The sequence below is a fragment of the Falco rusticolus genome, chromosome 12 (assembly GCF_015220075.1).
Source record: "Falco rusticolus isolate bFalRus1 chromosome 12, bFalRus1.pri, whole genome shotgun sequence".
Classification (NCBI taxonomy): Eukaryota; Metazoa; Chordata; class Aves; order Falconiformes; family Falconidae; genus Falco; species Falco rusticolus.
The window spans coordinates 13,419,127-13,435,322 of NC_051198.1; the positions used below are offsets into that span (position 1 = coordinate 13,419,127).

Consider the following 16,196-nt stretch of genomic DNA (forward strand, 5'->3'; position numbering starts at 1 on the left):
TTGAGCTATGGCTTCAACAGTTGATCGAAACAGTTTAATGCATTTCCATTTCCAGTTGCGTGGATTCAGCAATGCTTCTTACTTATTTACAGTATCGCCCACTCCTCTCCTCCCTGCTCTTCTGTTTGCTACACAGATAACAGGGGAAATTGATGCTGACTATTGCCCGCCTGATGTACAGCATTGCCAATAGGTTCAGCAGGATTTTAAAGAGGAATGAGTCAACAGTGTGTGACCAGGAATAACATTTGCCAGTGTGTGAGCTTGAATAGGAAAACGTATCTGTGCCCACCTGAATATTAGTTTAAGTGACAAGGGCAACAGATGCCCCAGCAGGACACGTTCTGGCTGCCTTCCAGGTTAGGGCAGAGCCAGACTTGCTGGTCACCAACCCTATGGCAATGCCTATGTCTACGACGATGCAATGGTTCCTGAAGTCCTGTTAACCATGAAAACTGCCCCTCCAAAGAGAACATCAGTCTACTTTCCTGATTACACATAATATTCACTATGTTTTGAAGATAAAGCACAATAATCCACCTGCCGCTTAATGTGGCAAAACTCTTCCTAAGGGCAATAAATGTAATCCTTTGGAGATAAATCTCAGATGATTGTGGACTATTATTCTGGATCCAGAAGGGGCCAAATTCACAGGCCGTGTTACTCCAGGAAAGGAGATAATCAGGTTGATTCCTTTTCTATTTTTTTTTTCCTGCCAAGATCTCACCTGCTGTGTGAACCAAAGATGAGAAACGGGATCATCTTTCAGGCTTGACTGCCCAAAACAAGGTCAACCCTACGTAAATACCTCCTCTTCCTTCTTCCCTTCTTTCTCTGGGCACTTACAGAGACCAAAACTTCTGCCAAAGACAAAAATGGCACCAGCAAATGTCTGCTTATCCAATCATCAGAACTGGGAGAACTAACAAACATCTCTCAACAAAAGAGAGGGGTGCTCTCCTACCAGGCCTTGGTGGCTATCCAGAGGGAGAACCCATTCAGGTGATTGAGCAAAGGCCTGAAACAGCAAGTAGTGAGTGCTGTGAGGGAGGATATCCCTGTTTGTGGGAAAATACTGGAGTAAGTTTATCAGGGATCAGGTGTGATGAGGAGCACAGGGCTGAGCTGGAATTTGGCTGAGCTGTGCAGTAGTTTATGACATGCCGTTCAGGACTGACAGAACATCAGAGCTGACATGATATCAGTCGAGCAGGATAATGTACTAGGATTGTAATTTACACCACACTGTTATAGGAGGCTATAACGGAGCAAATGTAATATTCACCCTGATACGACAGTAATCTCAAAGGCCAGTTCTAGCAACAGCTAGAGTTTAGAGTCACTACCAATCTTTGTAATTCATGGAAATAATATTTTGACCAGGCTTTTAGGATACATGGCTAATATATTTTTTTTGCAATTTCTTGTTATGTATTTGCTAAATTTGTATCTGGGTAGGATCTTTTTTAGTGATCCACACATACACACTTTCTTTCCTCCTTTCATACACATTGCCTCAAATGACACTTTGTGTTCCAAAACTCAAGAGTGCTGCACATTTTCAAGCCGAGTGTGTCTTACAGCCTTACGCTTTCTCATCTACTCAGGGAGATCCAGTCCTGATTTTAAACCCACCTCTGCAGAGGATTCATTTTTCTGCTAAGATTTTCTTGAGCGAATACCTGGTCCTGAAAAAAGCCTTGACAACAGCATCAGCAATAGCACTGATATTATTAACAACAGCACTCTGCCCTTCCACTGCTATTTTTTTTTCAAGATTTCAAAGTGCTATGTTTATTATGCCCCACAAATCCTTGAAGAGATGGGTCAGTTTTATTCCTGTTTTGAAGATACGGGAAAAGATGACAAGACACTGCCACTCCAAGTGGCAGCCAGATTCCCAGGAGTTCTGACAAGCTCAATCTCTTGCTCTAGCCAGCGTGCAACATTTCTTCATCCCAACCACAAAGCTATAAGGCTGCAAGCACTTTCATGAACTTATTAATCTTCCAAAGCTCTACAGTTCAGACCAAGAAGTCCAGGGAAGAGACCATCCAGCCTGTCAAGAGAGCTGATGATAGACAATTACAGTTCATAAGATAAAAGGAGAGAAACTTTCTCTGCTTGCAAAATACAAAAAAATCATAAGACGACCACTTTTTTTTTTTTTTTTTTTGACAGCTGACTTGTTTATTTTGTCTTCTTACTCTTTTTCCACTGTTGCAGTGCTGTTGGCAAAGCTATTTCTGGGCTAGTTTGTTACAGTAGAGCACTACATGCATGAGGGTGAGGGGAGAAAAAGAAAAGAGAAACACAGAAACAGGTTCTGACATCTAATCAGATCTGCTGTATTGATTTTGCAACTTTAGCTTTGGAGCAAATCAGAGAAACAACCACATTATCACCCAGAATTTGCTCTTCCCTTGAGTGAGCCAGTTCAAAAGGAGCTCGCACCTGACACATGACCAGGCATGCCTTTGTGTGCGCGCACACACACACACACACGTGCACACCCCACGTAAGCAGCTCTCCGGTGGGATGCGTGGGCTGGGGGAGGCGGGGGAAGTGCTCATCACAGAGGCTGCAGGAGCCACACGATCCCTGTTTCCAACAAGATGAGAATTCCAGAGCAAGCCACCAGACTAATGAGCTACCCACACTGGAGAGCAGCGTTTCAATTAACCACAGTGGCCCTTGCTGCAGCACCCACCTCCTTCCAGCTGCATGAACAAGGCGGAGAGGGATAAACAGAGACTGTGTTGTTTGACAGGTTTTTTTTTTTGTGTGGGGGAAAGGGGGGAGCCTATAAAGGGCACAAGGGCAATTCTTGCCCTACTTTCTTGGTTCGTAGTTTGTTTTTCATGCTGATGGAAGGAGTAAATTGTCAGCCCTGAGGCCAAAGCTGCTTGCTCAGACACAGAACAGGCAGCGCCACTGCAAGGTCCCTCCATAGTTCCCAGGCAGGAGGCAGCTCAGGTGTACAAATACCCAGTACACACCCAGCTCCAGCTACGGGTACACAGAACTGATGGAAAAGGGAAGAGGGCCATTTGGGTGGGCTGCCACATGGACAATGCCACCATTACTTGGGCAAGATCACGCTAAAACATTGTTTGGCCTTGGGAAGAACTATAGGAAGAGTATGTTGAGTTGCTCTTTACACAGATGTTCATCACATCTTTGCCTTCTTGGTGGTCACATCAAAGGCTCTACCCCAGAACAGACTCTGGCTTGTACCCACCACCTGTCTTGTGTGGGGAGTCATGTCCTCCCTCTCCAGCCCAAGGTTCAGGGCTGTGATCCCCCTCCAGACCACCCAGTAAGCCTGCATCCATCCCTGCCTCGGCACTGATGCTCCCTCTGCAGGGGCGATGAGGGTCAGCGAGGACCACACAGCTTTCAAACACCATCACAACACTGGGGACCACCAGCAGGTCTGATGGTTCTTTGCTCCAGACTGACATTTTGCTGCATCTCCCATCCGTTCTTGGGGTGATCAAGAGTCACTGTCCCTGCCATGTCCCATACGCCTGACCCAGCCTGCCTTCCAAAACAGCTGGAACCAAGACACACCTTTCCACCTCGCTGTCCTGATTCTGGCTGGGATAGAGTTAATTTTCTTCATAGTAGCTAGCATGGGCTATGTTTTGTATTTGTGCTGAAAACAGTGTTGATAATACAGAGGTGTGTTCGCTACTGCTGATCAGGGCTTACACAGCGTCAGGGGCTGTTCCGCTCCTCACACTGCTCCACCAGCGAGCAGGCTGGGAGTGCACAAGAAGCTGGGGGGGACGCAGGCAGGACAGTTGACCCCAACTGGCCAGAGGGACACTACATACCATGTGGCGTCATGCTCAGCATGTAAAGCTGGGGGAAGAAGAAGGAAGGGGGGATGTTTGGAGTTATGGCATTTATCTTCCCAAGTAACCATTACGGGTGATGGAGCCCGGCTTTCCTGGGGATGGCCGAACACCTGCCTGCGACGGGAACTGGTGAATGAATTCCTCCGTTTGCTTTGCCTGCGTGTGTGGCTTTTCCTTTACTTACTAAACTGTCTTTATCTCAACCCACGAGTTTTCTCACTTTTATTCTTCCATTTCTCTCCCCCATCCCACCGGGGGGCGGTGAGCAAGTAGCTGCGTAGGGCTGAGCTGCCAGCTGGGGTTAAACCACAACACCTGCTCAAGGGAAGCTTCTCCACACATACTTACCTGCATGGAAACCTGCACACATTTCCCTGTTCCCATCCTGTAATTTAATTCCCACCATGCTCCTGAATGGACAGAGATGACTTTAAAAGGGCATCTTTGAATATATAAAGAGCCTGCAGCACTTTGCATGTCTCTGTTACTGCTGTGCTCCCAGCACTCACATCTGTGAGCAGTGTTCTGGTTGGCTTCAGCCGGGTTATTTGCTCTGGTCTCACTTTTCTTCCCTGGGGAGCAAGCTCGGGAGGAATGGGGCAGCATGTCTAACAAGCACTGCTGCGCTGTATGTGGAGGCTTGTCAGTCACAGCCCAATGCACCCAGGTGCAAATTAACCTGCTCCCTACCCATCCCGCACCTGCCAGATCCACACTGCTCAGAGGACTCTGCAAGAGCTCAGCAATCGCACTAACCCAATGGGATGAGGTCTGCAGGGAGGGTTACTCCTGCAGTCACAGCTCCTTCCAGACCAAGGTGTTTTACCCAGCTGCCTTCCCCCTGTCTGACTCAAAGTCTTCAAGGTGAGAGCACAGACCCCACATGTCAAAACACCCCTCAACAGCACAGGGGCTGAGCAGGCACTCACTTCTCTGAAGGGAAAAACCACTGCAGGGAAAGGATGGAAACAGTCACCCGACGTGGACATCAGCAGCACCCCTCCTTCTACGTTCACCTTTGTGCAGAGGTGGCACCCTTCAAGCAGGGCTGGGAGCACCACCCATCGCTGAAGTCAGTCCATACACCACATGCTAAGAATTAGCTTTCCATTACAGCTTTGTTGCATGGAAACTATTTGGGAGTATGCAGTCCCTGTTAGGGTCTGCCTAGCACTGCTTTTCAGGCAAAACGATTCAGGCACATCCAGAAATGACAGTTGGGGCAACTAAATTGAAGAAAGGATTGTGGGGTGGAAATGGTCTAATCAACATTCATTTACCACCTTTGAGTGCTTGACTTTACAAACTTACTAACATACCCTGAAATGTATGTATAATGCACACAAACACACACCTGGTACAGCTGCTGCTCTGCACTCACCCACTGACAGGGAAATGCAAAGTGTTGTACACAAACACACACAACACCTCTCCCTTCCACTTGCAACGTGCTGGCCATGCGTTATCCAGCCTTTAGCCTTGTGTAGCCAGACCAATTAAATATAAACTGTTCAAAGGTCCCTCAAAAGAGATGTGTCTGCTCAGCCCAGTAAGAAAGGTCAACCCTGCCTGAAAGCAGCACTGAGTGTGTCAACCCTGCTTAGCCCACAAGCTTTTGAGTACACAGGCATTCAGACAGGCAGCCCAGTACTGCACAGTTATACTCACACTGCACGTTGAGCTGCACCAGGGCTTCCCGAGGTCTGATGTTAAAGCCATTGTACCTGGCTGTCTGACACTTATAGGTCCCACTCATTTCTCGGCTCACACTCTCCAGGCGCAGCTTCCCATCATACGTCTCCATCGTCATTGTCCCTGAAGGCATGGGAGTTTCTTTATCTACCCGGGACCAGATGATAGGTGGCTTGGGCTTCCCTCGAACCTCGCACTGCAGCTCAGCCCTGGAGCCCTCCCGGACGGTGATGGTAGACTGACCCTTAGGGACACTGATGGTTGGTGGCACTAAAAAGGAGACAAGAAGTAAATTGTTTTACACCAACTTTCCAGCGAACAAGGAACGTTCTTGAGATGCTTGTGTTTGAGTCACACCAACAGCCCTGAACTCTGAAGGTTTCCACTTGACACACTGCAACCCCTATAGGAACATACTGCCCATGTAAGTTATCCTACAGGTAGGTCACAGCTTCTCCAACAATATATCTCAATACTGATGGCAAGCGTCAGCTGTGCTGGGAACTTTCCCCTAGCTCTCAGCCTCTGGTTGCAAATTGCTGCCCAGCAGCAGGGCTAACAATGAGGAACACAAAGGCAAAAGCCTCTTTGATCCATTTCTCTATTTCTGGTCAGTGAATTTCTCAAGTGGAACTGCAGCCTTTTGGCCAAGAAAGAGAAGTCATATCTACCAAGGTATCCAGCCCCCTTATCCAGGTCAGACCAAAACGAAGACTTACAGGATTAGTGCCTGCAGATTGCATCTCCAGCCTTATCAGATGTCCAGGATCCCTGTTTGCTCATAAACCACAGCAAGAAGCCAGCTGTGTTAAGCGTCTCTGCTTACTTTACATTTGAGATTCACAGTGCACTGGTTATCTCTGGCTCACTTGAGTGAGAGATGGGTCCCAGCAAAGATCACTTCTGGTATTCCTGCCAGGGTGGGAAGAGCTCACCCAGCAGAACTGCTGCCACGCTGGGGCTAGAGCTGGAGGCATAGTAACACTCAAGAAATATCCAGCTACCAGCTGACGAACAGAATTTTGCTGATAAACATTGCTCAAAAGAAACTCGGTGACAATAGTTAAAGGGTGCAGACGTGCTGGTGGGAAGAGATTTGTTGTTCACATCCCCAACTCCACCAAGAACCAAGGAAGGGGATATTTGTGCTAAAACCTATGTAATACTAACATTTTATTTGTATTAGGCTTCAGTGTTAACAGTTCAACTGAGGTAAATATGGCCACAATAATTTCCTGAAAGCTTCTTTTTCAACCCTTCCTCCTGACAGTAGGGATTGACACTTCCATAACTGCAAGGTCCCTGTACTTGGTTTCCATTTGTATCAAAGTTTAGACCTACAGAGGCTGTAACAAGCTGGTCCAACCAATGTTAGCTCAATTGAACTCCAGCAAAGGGGAGTGTGCTACAGTAATTGTAACATGTTACAGACCACAGCTGCTTTAGGAGCAAATTTAGGATGGCTCCAGCCTAATCTCCCCCTGCAGTGACCTCCCTATGCAACAGGGAGGCCACATTTTCAATTTGCAGGTCTCCTGTGGGCTGGGGAATCTCATCACACCCTGCCCCACACAGTGCGAAGGGACGACAGCACTCTTGGTGCTCAACTGGCAGCTGCTTACCTGGCAAGAGGCAATTTTCTCCATGGGGAAAAGCTGTAAATTGCATTTGAAGATTATTTTTTTTAATTAAAGCTATCTCCTCAGAGCTTCTCAGTGGAGGCAGCCACCTTAGCGAGCTCAAGTTTAGCTCAGTGGGGAAACATGGAGCCACTGCGGCTTGCCCTCCTGCTCTGATTCTGTGATCTGGGGAAATCCCACTGGGTTTTTATGTGGGAACCAAATGTTGGAGGTGGCTCATTGCTTTTCATGAGAGTTGCTACACACTGGACAGCCTCGGCTGCTGCATGGAGAGCTGCTCCACCAGGAATGGCTGTTTTCAGTCCCTGAGTCACAAAGCGGTCCTGCTGGCCCAGGCTGCCAAAGAGAAGCTTCAAAATGCCCCAGGCTGCCCCCCTGCCCCTCCCCATCAGCAGCACCCACGTGAGCATGTGGGCTTGCTCTCCACTGGACAGGCCAGAACATGGGGCAGCCTGCCACCACAGACAGCTCCTTTAAGGCAGCAACCCGCTGGTGCTTAGGCCAACACCTGCACCAACAAGACACTGCCCAGCCCTTTGGTGGGATCATCCAGGGTCTTCCCACCCTTTGCAGCCTCCTGCCCTTGCAGTCTTAAACACAATTGTACTCTGCCATCTAGTGATCTTGGGCAAAGAAGATTGCTCCTGCTGGCAGCAGCCACACAACGTCAAGAGAGCTGTGTTTGCACCAGGACCAGAGGGTTCCCCCAGTTTTCTTCCCTGCTGCTACAACAGGGTTGGTGTCTGCTGGCACAGAGGGGGCACTGCTTTCCGGGACTGCAAGCAGAAGAGAAGCCACTCTTCAGTGTTTAGTGGGACCATAGCATGGTCAGGGCTTGATCTCCAGGCTGCTAATGAGCACTTTCTGCTGGGAGACAGGGGCTTCAAAAAGAATTAAAAGCAGGTGCAGCACTTTCTGCTGGGGGGCTGAAGTGAGCAACATCCAGAATCCAGACTGGGACCAGCCTGGCCAGTGGATCCAGCACAACCAAGGACTGAGAAGAAACTTTCTGTGAAGGCTGAGGACAAAATCTGTGGGCAGCTGGCTCCCCCCAGGAGTCCTCACCAGATTACCAGCCCAATACTGCTTTGTGCTGTACCCTCAAGGTCCTGGAAAGGCAGCAAGACTACATCGATGTAATGAAGAGCAGAGCTGGATACAGCACTTCCCCAGAAACAGAAAGGCAGCCCTGAGACCCTGTATTTCAGTCCATAAGGTGACTGACAAACACTCTTATGGATTAGTCCTGTCCTCACCAAGCCATGGGGTGAAGCTTTGACCCTGATTTTAAAGAGGGGAGGCATTTAAAACACTTTGACTCCAAGAGAGTGCTCAAGACAGATTGCAGTTGCAATCTGGTAAACATTAAAGCTCTTCGCAGGATTTGCTCTGACAGATGATACCAATCTCCCGGCCACAGCTCTGAAAAAAGGAACATTCCTCATAAACAATGCCAAAGAGAGAAAAGAGCAGCCTGCTTTCTCTTTTACTCTTTTCTAAGCAAAGGGATGTTTGAAATTTGGTGAAATAACCGCTCCCTCTTTCTTCCTTCACAATTTGGAGGCTTCTCTGAAAAAACACACTCTAAACCTGTCCCTGTAGCTTTGACTGGACTGCACTCTGAACTTTTCATAGGGAAAAAACATGAAGGAAAATCTGCTTGGTGCATAACACATCTGGCAGAGAAGCTGTAACTATCACTCGTCTCCAGTCTCACCCAAACACTTGCCTGAGGGTGTGAGTCTCTTCCCCATTGAGATTCAAGACACTCAGGTGAGGTCCCTCAAAAAAGTCAGAGGCATGAGGGTGGGGGACAGTTAGTGATGCCAACCACTCCTGTGTGGTCGCCAGCTGCCACAGAGAGGCTCACCTGTCTCTGAGGAGATGTTCACCTCCACACTGAGGTCAGGAATGGGTGCTCCCTGGAAGGTAGCCACGCACAGGTAAGTGCCGTAGTCACTGAATCTCAGGTCAATAATCTCCAAGCTGCAGGTCACAGGTGGAAGCTCAGGGTCATTCCGGGTGATGAGCAACCGGTCTGAGAACCTGGCTGGTTTCCCGTTCTTGTACCAGGAATAGACAACCTTCTCCTGGGGGACAGCATCTACATGGCATGAGAGCTTCAAGTCCTGCCCTAACTGGATGGTCTCACTCTCTTTGATCACGTCAGGGGTGATTTGGAACGTGGCATTCTTCATGGCTGGAATGAACACAAGTGCAAAACTGGTTAGGGACGGAGCAAAGTGTCTTGCATGGGACAGGACAACAACTCTTTGCTCCTCAGGAAGGCAACATCTCCATGCAAAATCTATCTGAAGACCTCCCCCAGTTACATTACTGCAAAATATCCCCAGGGCCTCACAGGTAGCAGCCTGGGATCATTTTCCAGTCCAGGACAGTACTATAGCCTGGGATGAGGCTGCAAGCGGTGCTAGCACAGCAGTTGGTCTGGGAGCACAGAAGCTTGCATAGGCACTTCTCCAGAATACTAATCACTGCTAAGTATCACATTCACCCTCAGCTGCACAACAGCAGCCAGGAGAAATGCAAATCTAGCCCCTCCACCCTGAAAACCCATGCTCCAAGAAAAAGAGCAACTTACACCGCACCAGCAGGTTCACTGTCTTCTTTGCTGGGTTCCCCACATTGTTGATGGCCGTGCAATTGTAGTAGCCTGAGTCCTCTACACGGATCCTCCAGATGGTGAGGTTGCCTCCTTGCACAAGGCTGTTGGGAGGCATTGGGCCAGGAGAATGAGACCAAACCAACTCTGGCTGTGGGTCACCGCCTGTCAGAGAGCACTGCATAGTGATGTTGTCACCGGGGTTGACCACCAGCGTCTCATTGACAGACAGCTTCAGAGCAGGTGGAGCTGGAAGAGTACAGAGGGACACTTCTGAGCTTGAAAAAGACCCATCAACTTGCCTGTGTACACCTTCAGACTTTCTAAGGTCTGTTCTTGAAGACAGCTGGTTTGAGCAGGGAGAGCTGGAGTGATCTGTGAGTTCATTACAAATACAAGGTTTCCGTGAACCTAAAGCATTACCATGTCTGAGTTTGAGCACTCTGCTCTGTTATGGTTAGGAAACACTGCAGGCAGGACCTCACACTGCCCCAGAACAGAGGTCATGCCTAAAACACTCCACCACTAGTGCTTGGGCTTGGGAAACAAGCTAGGTGTGATATTTTAGCAGTGTTCAGTGCAGGTTCTCTAGGGCTTAAGACTCAGGTTAAAAGAAAAGCCTGATGAACCCCCCTTCCACAGGCAGAAGCAGCAACCAGAGAAAATCTGGCAGTGGAAAACCTGAAACTAGAGGCTTCTTGACTCCTGACGCAAACAACTGCAGCAAGGCAGAAGGGCAATGGAAAGCCACTGCAGCTCTGCATTACCTACCTGCATGCATCCAGCCCACTCCTCTGCAGACACCACATCGCCTTCTGTTCTCCCCGTACTTAACTCCCCTGACTCTAGGCAGGCCCTGCAGAAGCAGCACTGGAGAAAATTCTCAACTGGTAGCTTCTACTAGAGCACCTGTATCTCCCTTGCTGCAACACTATTGTACCAATCACAGTTAATCTGCTTATGCCTTGGACAGGAACAGCACAATGCACTGAGCCCTGAGAAAGAAAAAGGAAAAGAAAAAACCAACCCAGACAGGAGAACAGGAGATTCACTGTCACAAAGCATGGGAAGTTGCAGCCGTGGATGAAGCCTAGCATCTCAGGACCTGATTCAAAGCATGCTGGGAAGCTCACTGGGATGTCAAGTGTTCTGGATGGTTCTCTCAGTCCCAAGGGAAGAGCACCAGGTGCATGCCCAGTCACAGCCTGCTCCTTCTGCTTGACCACTAGAGCTCCACCCTGGTGGAGAGCCGGAGGAGAAAGGACAGGCTCAGAGGATCCTGCTAGAACGCAACAACTGCTTGTGTTTAGGGACAGTTAGGATTAAACCACTCCTCCTGTACAGAGTTGTCATCCCAAGAAGGAGTTTTGGGGAGTTCCACCATGAAAAATGGACCTCATCTATCCCATGATACGCTTCTCCATGTCTCACACCCAACTAGACATCTTTGAGAGGCAAAGCCTTTGCCAGGCAGCTGGCCCTTGCAGCTCAAAGCCTGACACAGAGGACCAGGACCTGTTTGCACTGTAACAGTCCACGAAGAGTAGCTCTGCACTCACTCTTAACCTCCACAAGTGTCAAATACACTTTTCTACAGACCTGAGGGCTACAGACCAGGTCACAGGGGTTGTCTTTCATGCACAACTGAACGGAGACCAATTCAAAATGTCTAGAGAACCTCTCCTTTGAATACTCTAGTACCTGGTTTTGGTTTATTTCTGCACCCTTCTCACTACATCCCCCCTCCAGGAACTAATCAAAAAACCTTCCTTTTTATATTGTCTGTTTCACCCCAGGAAAAGCCTTTTAAAGCCCCTGTCAGCACCATCACCGGCTCCATCCACACAGAGCCGAGAAAGTAGCAGTCGCCAGCACAAAGGCGGGGAGTATGTTTTAAGTAACAGCCATAATAATGCAAAATAAGACATTGTTCCATATTCATGAAGCCTGATTTAACAGCATCATTATTTCTGCCTCTTCTCTCCCTGGACCCTGCGTTAATGAGCTGTGCTGGATTTGTGTTGGATCTCTGAATTACAGCCCATACAAACAAGGCAAGGAGGACTGCTCTCTCCGCCGCACCAGCACCATAATTTAGCAGCGCAGCTACTGCCATGCTAGGATATTGCTCTGGTGCAGTGAATTAAACGTCTCTCCCTGGCCACGGTGCATGCTGTTTGTGCCAGGGGTGGCCAGCTGTGCCTAAGGAAGAAGGTGGCTCCTCTGCCACCTGCACGGGCCATTTTGAGGCCAGTGGTTGGAGTCCTTGACTTTCAGGAGGCCACAGCCTGCACTAAGAGCCTTTCACAGGTCTCTTTGCTGGAGTTTTGGAAACAGTATGCAAGGGTTAATGTGCACTAATGAGCAAAGGAAGGATTTGTACATCCTCTCCAAGCTCCAGTCGGTTTCACAAGATGCTAGGAAGACCAAGAATGCAATAGCTTGACTCACTATGGTCAGGCAGGTCACATTCCTGACACTAACAGGCTGTCAGCTGAGTGTAGCTAACACCAAATAGCTGTTGCTGCCCTCTGACATTGAACTGGTCTCAGGTTCACAGGGCACAGACAAACTGACAAATGCAGCATCTTGCCTGGCAATCTCCATCCATCCCTGTCAGAGCCAGAGAAAGGCTGAAACCAGTCTATGGCCAGAGAGATGATGTCAGGGTTGGGGAGCACAAACCAGAGGTCCTGCAAGCTCTGGTTAAGATTTAGGGCTCTTGCAGTGCTCGATGTGCACGTATCAGACCAACAATCATCTTACCCAGTTCTGGGCAAGGCAACACGGGAAAAAAGTGACATGCCGGTGCCAGCACTGCCTCAGCACAGGTTGTGTGTGCATGCAAGAGGGAGGGAGGGCAACTGCAAAGCTGCCACCCGCACAGTTCCAGGCAGCGAGCCCTGTGACCTGCCCCAAAAGGGAGCCTGGCCGTGGGCGCCTGCACGGGCTCCCACTCCCACTCCTGTCAGCAGACAGAGGTTAACAGTCTGCAGACATTGCTATGCAGGAGATGAATCTCATTTATTTGTAACCTGTGGCAATTCCTTTTGTTCTTGGCTCAGGAAACCTGCTGGCGGAGTCTGCTGAGCAGCAAGGGGACCATTAAAAACAAAGAGTCGCTTTCAATTCCCTTTGAAGTCCAATTTGCTGCAGTAAAACTGCAGGAGAATTAACCAGCTGGGCTGCTTAATTTTGCAGAAATTGAGGAAGGGGAAAACGTTGGTCTGACCCTGCTGGAGCAAGTGACGGCAGCCCGGTGCTGAGCTGGTCCTGTGGCTCTGCAGACCCAACCTCCTGCTCCAGAGCCACAGCAGGACAGAGGAGCAGCAGAGGAAACCTCTTTCCCATCAAGGTTGTAGACCAAGAACCCATCCCCTGCTGCATGTGCCCCATCCCCTGCTGCATGTGCCAAGCTGCTGACACAGAGCTTGGGAGAAGCACATCTTGCTGGAGACTGCGGGCTGCTCAAAGGCCGCTGCCAGAGGAGCCAAAGTCAGCCAGCTGAGGAACGGCAAACTAAGGTGGAAAAGAAGATTCCCTTGGCCTGACATGACCTGACCCACTAATTGCCCTCAAGGTCTGTAGTATCTGGGTCTATAAATATTTAAGAGATTGATTTCCATGCACCTCGGTGCCCTTTGGGTCCTCCTCAGTTGCAAAGGCAAAGGCATCCCAAGCAAAGCTGCTCAGGATTCCGGGCACAGCCAAGGCTACAGAGGCTGCTAAAACACAAGAGGGAGAGAAAAGACCTATGCAAAACAGGAGAGAATGAAAGATTTTTCTTTAAATATTTTCTCATCTATGCACAATACTACCTACAGAGTAAGTAAGCCAGATAATATATTTCCTGATAAATATACTTGGGTTATTTAACACAACCCCTGCTCACACCCCAATGCCAGTTTCATTTTCACCACCAGCTTTTAATACAATTTTCTAGGAATGCATTTTCCATGACGCCTTTGAGCTTGTAGTGTCAGGCTCCATCGTAACTATGTATAAAAATGCATCTACAACTAAACAACAGGAAAAAAAGAACTAGATGTAGGTGCTACATGGCCCCGGTTCAGAGCTTAGGTAAGTACTGATGAAGTTGGTATAAATTCAGCCATATCGCCGGCTTTTGATCTGGCTACAACCTGAAAATACATTTCCCCCGTTCACTCAGTAAAGGGGCTGAACTGAAATGAAGGGTAGTTTCCCAATGCTTGGGCTGGCAGGGGGGAGTGCACATGATGAGAAATTTGATTTTCTAAGTTTTCAAAGGTAGAAGATCTGTATGAGATCCCTTTCTTCATCTCGAGCACAAGATAAGTTTTTAAAGGGAATATCCCAGCATTCACTACAGTCTCATCCTGAGGGAAATTCAGGCAGTTGTATGAGCAGCTCCAGACACATTCAGAGATCTTACTACATCAAGAATATTTTTTTATGACATTAGCTACTTAGTTCGTTTTCTTAAGCTCATTATTTTTCTTCTTTCTACATGAAATGATGCAACTATTGTTCAGCACCTTGGGCTCAAGTCAGATCAATAAACGTAATTTATACAGTATCAACAATATCCCATCAACAGTTGGCGACATCAAAAGAGTTCTGTTTCCACTGCACAAAGATGACACAAGGGATGCAAACTGCATTGTGTTACATTAGAGAGGTGAATAATTCAAACAACTACAATGCCTTTCTTTCTGATCATGGAGTACCCCAGGGCTGGAAGCGATTTCCTGACATTTACTTATTATTTGAAAATATTCAACACATGTGGGGGCTTTGTGGGTGGTTTTTTTTGTGGGTCCAGTTTGGTTTGGTTTTAATGGACGGGTTGCAGTCGGGTTCTTGCAAGTACTTGGTACATGATACTCAGTCATCAGTCAGTTACTGCAGGTCAAGCAAGAGGCACCAGACTGATTCTGCTCACAACTGGAGGTGCACCCAAGCACTGCCAGTATGAATAGCAGTGTAAAATTTATTTGTTGGGAAGGCACCGGAGATGTTTGCTTTCCACAAACATCAGCACCAGCAGAGCCCATTAGCTCGGAGGTGCTGAGAGCACAGCCCGGCAAGCCAGGCCAGAGCCACACACGGATGAATTATTTGTAAGAACTGCTGCAGCGTCTGCCCCGCTCTAGACTGTATCAAATCTATTTTTAAAGTCACTTAGAATTATAAATAAATAAAAGTGTCTGGATTAAAAACTACATAGTGCCTCAACACCTACATGTACTCTGTTTTAATGATCTCACGGCAGGCCTGGTTAAAGCACCAGCTATATGCAGAGCTACAAGAAATCAGAGCATCCCTGGCCACAAGACTTCTACACGAAGGATTTGTAATCCTAGCAGCCGTGTACATGAACATGAGGTGCTGCAGGTCCTGGAGAGCATGCTGTGTTATCCTCCTGGAGGGTAAGGGCTGTTGAGCAGGTGAGGGGTTGGAAGGCTGCAGGGACCCTCTGCACCCCCTCTTACCTGTGGTGTTTGTGAGCTGGAAGGTGATGGATTTGTCAGGGATGCTGCAGACGTTGCGGACAGACACCTGGCATGTGTAACTGGCATAATCTTGGGGCCGCAGGTTCTTCAGCTTCAGGACTTTGGTTTCACCCTGGCAGTTGGGAAAAAAGTGGGGAAAAAGGATGTACAAGGTGTACAAAGCACAGATCATCATTGCAAGTCTGTAACCTGTCCTGAATTAGATTACCAGCAGTTTCCATCCAAACCTCAGCAAACTGCACAGACTCCAAGCCCCCCTAGCTATATATAAAGGAGACACAAAATGTTTGCTGTGGTAACTCCACCTCCAGGATTTCTCTAAACACCCAGCATCCAACTGACATATAAGCTGAAAGCACTGTCAAACAGGTCTAGGCATAATTTCTCATCAACCACCATCAGAATCATCTTGCGGAACTTGAAAAACCTTAAATGTTCCAAAACAGACCCTGAGATCTCACACTGAGATGTTGGTAGGAACCCAAGGGAAGTCACTGGGGTCTCAACATCGCTCAACCAAATGAAATCAGAGTATATACAAGCCTTAATGCTGGCCTAAATATGACAAGTTCAACAGTTACAGTGTAAAAATTTGCAGCACAGGGGAAAAAAAGGTAATTCATAGAAATATTCAAAACTTTCTGATCTGTCTTCTCTAGATTCTAACCTCATTTATGCTGGTGTAAATCTAGAGTGATGAGTGACTGCACAGACTTTAACAGCCTTTTCTCATACCAAGGTAACAAACAAATAAACAAAATCACTTTCTGGCACTCCATTAGTTACTGGCTTGTTATAGAAACATAATCAAGTTGTTAAATTAACAGTAGATGCATTCTTTTAGATTTAGATTTTTATTTATGGAATGTGGAAAGCTCCGAGA

The 16,196-nt window shown here is 48.0% G+C and overlaps 1 protein-coding gene across 2 annotated transcripts in view; it reads right to left on the bottom strand.

Annotated features, from left to right (window-relative positions):
- Positions 1-16,196, bottom strand: part of MDGA1 (MAM domain containing glycosylphosphatidylinositol anchor 1) — a 157,345-nt gene that overhangs the window by 81,179 nt on the left and 59,970 nt on the right. For both annotated transcript variants that reach the window (XR_005107025.1, XM_037405792.1), the window contains exons 5-8: positions 15,293-15,425; positions 9,798-10,067; positions 9,066-9,395; positions 5,532-5,825 (exon numbers count right to left, since the gene is read on the bottom strand). Coding sequence is in view for 1 of the 2 variants with exons in the window: in XM_037405792.1 (XP_037261689.1) it covers positions 5,532-5,825; positions 9,066-9,395; positions 9,798-10,067; positions 15,293-15,425 (1,027 nt within the window). In the remaining variant the exon portion in view is untranslated. The remainder of the gene's footprint in view (positions 1-5,531; positions 5,826-9,065; positions 9,396-9,797; positions 10,068-15,292; positions 15,426-16,196) is intronic.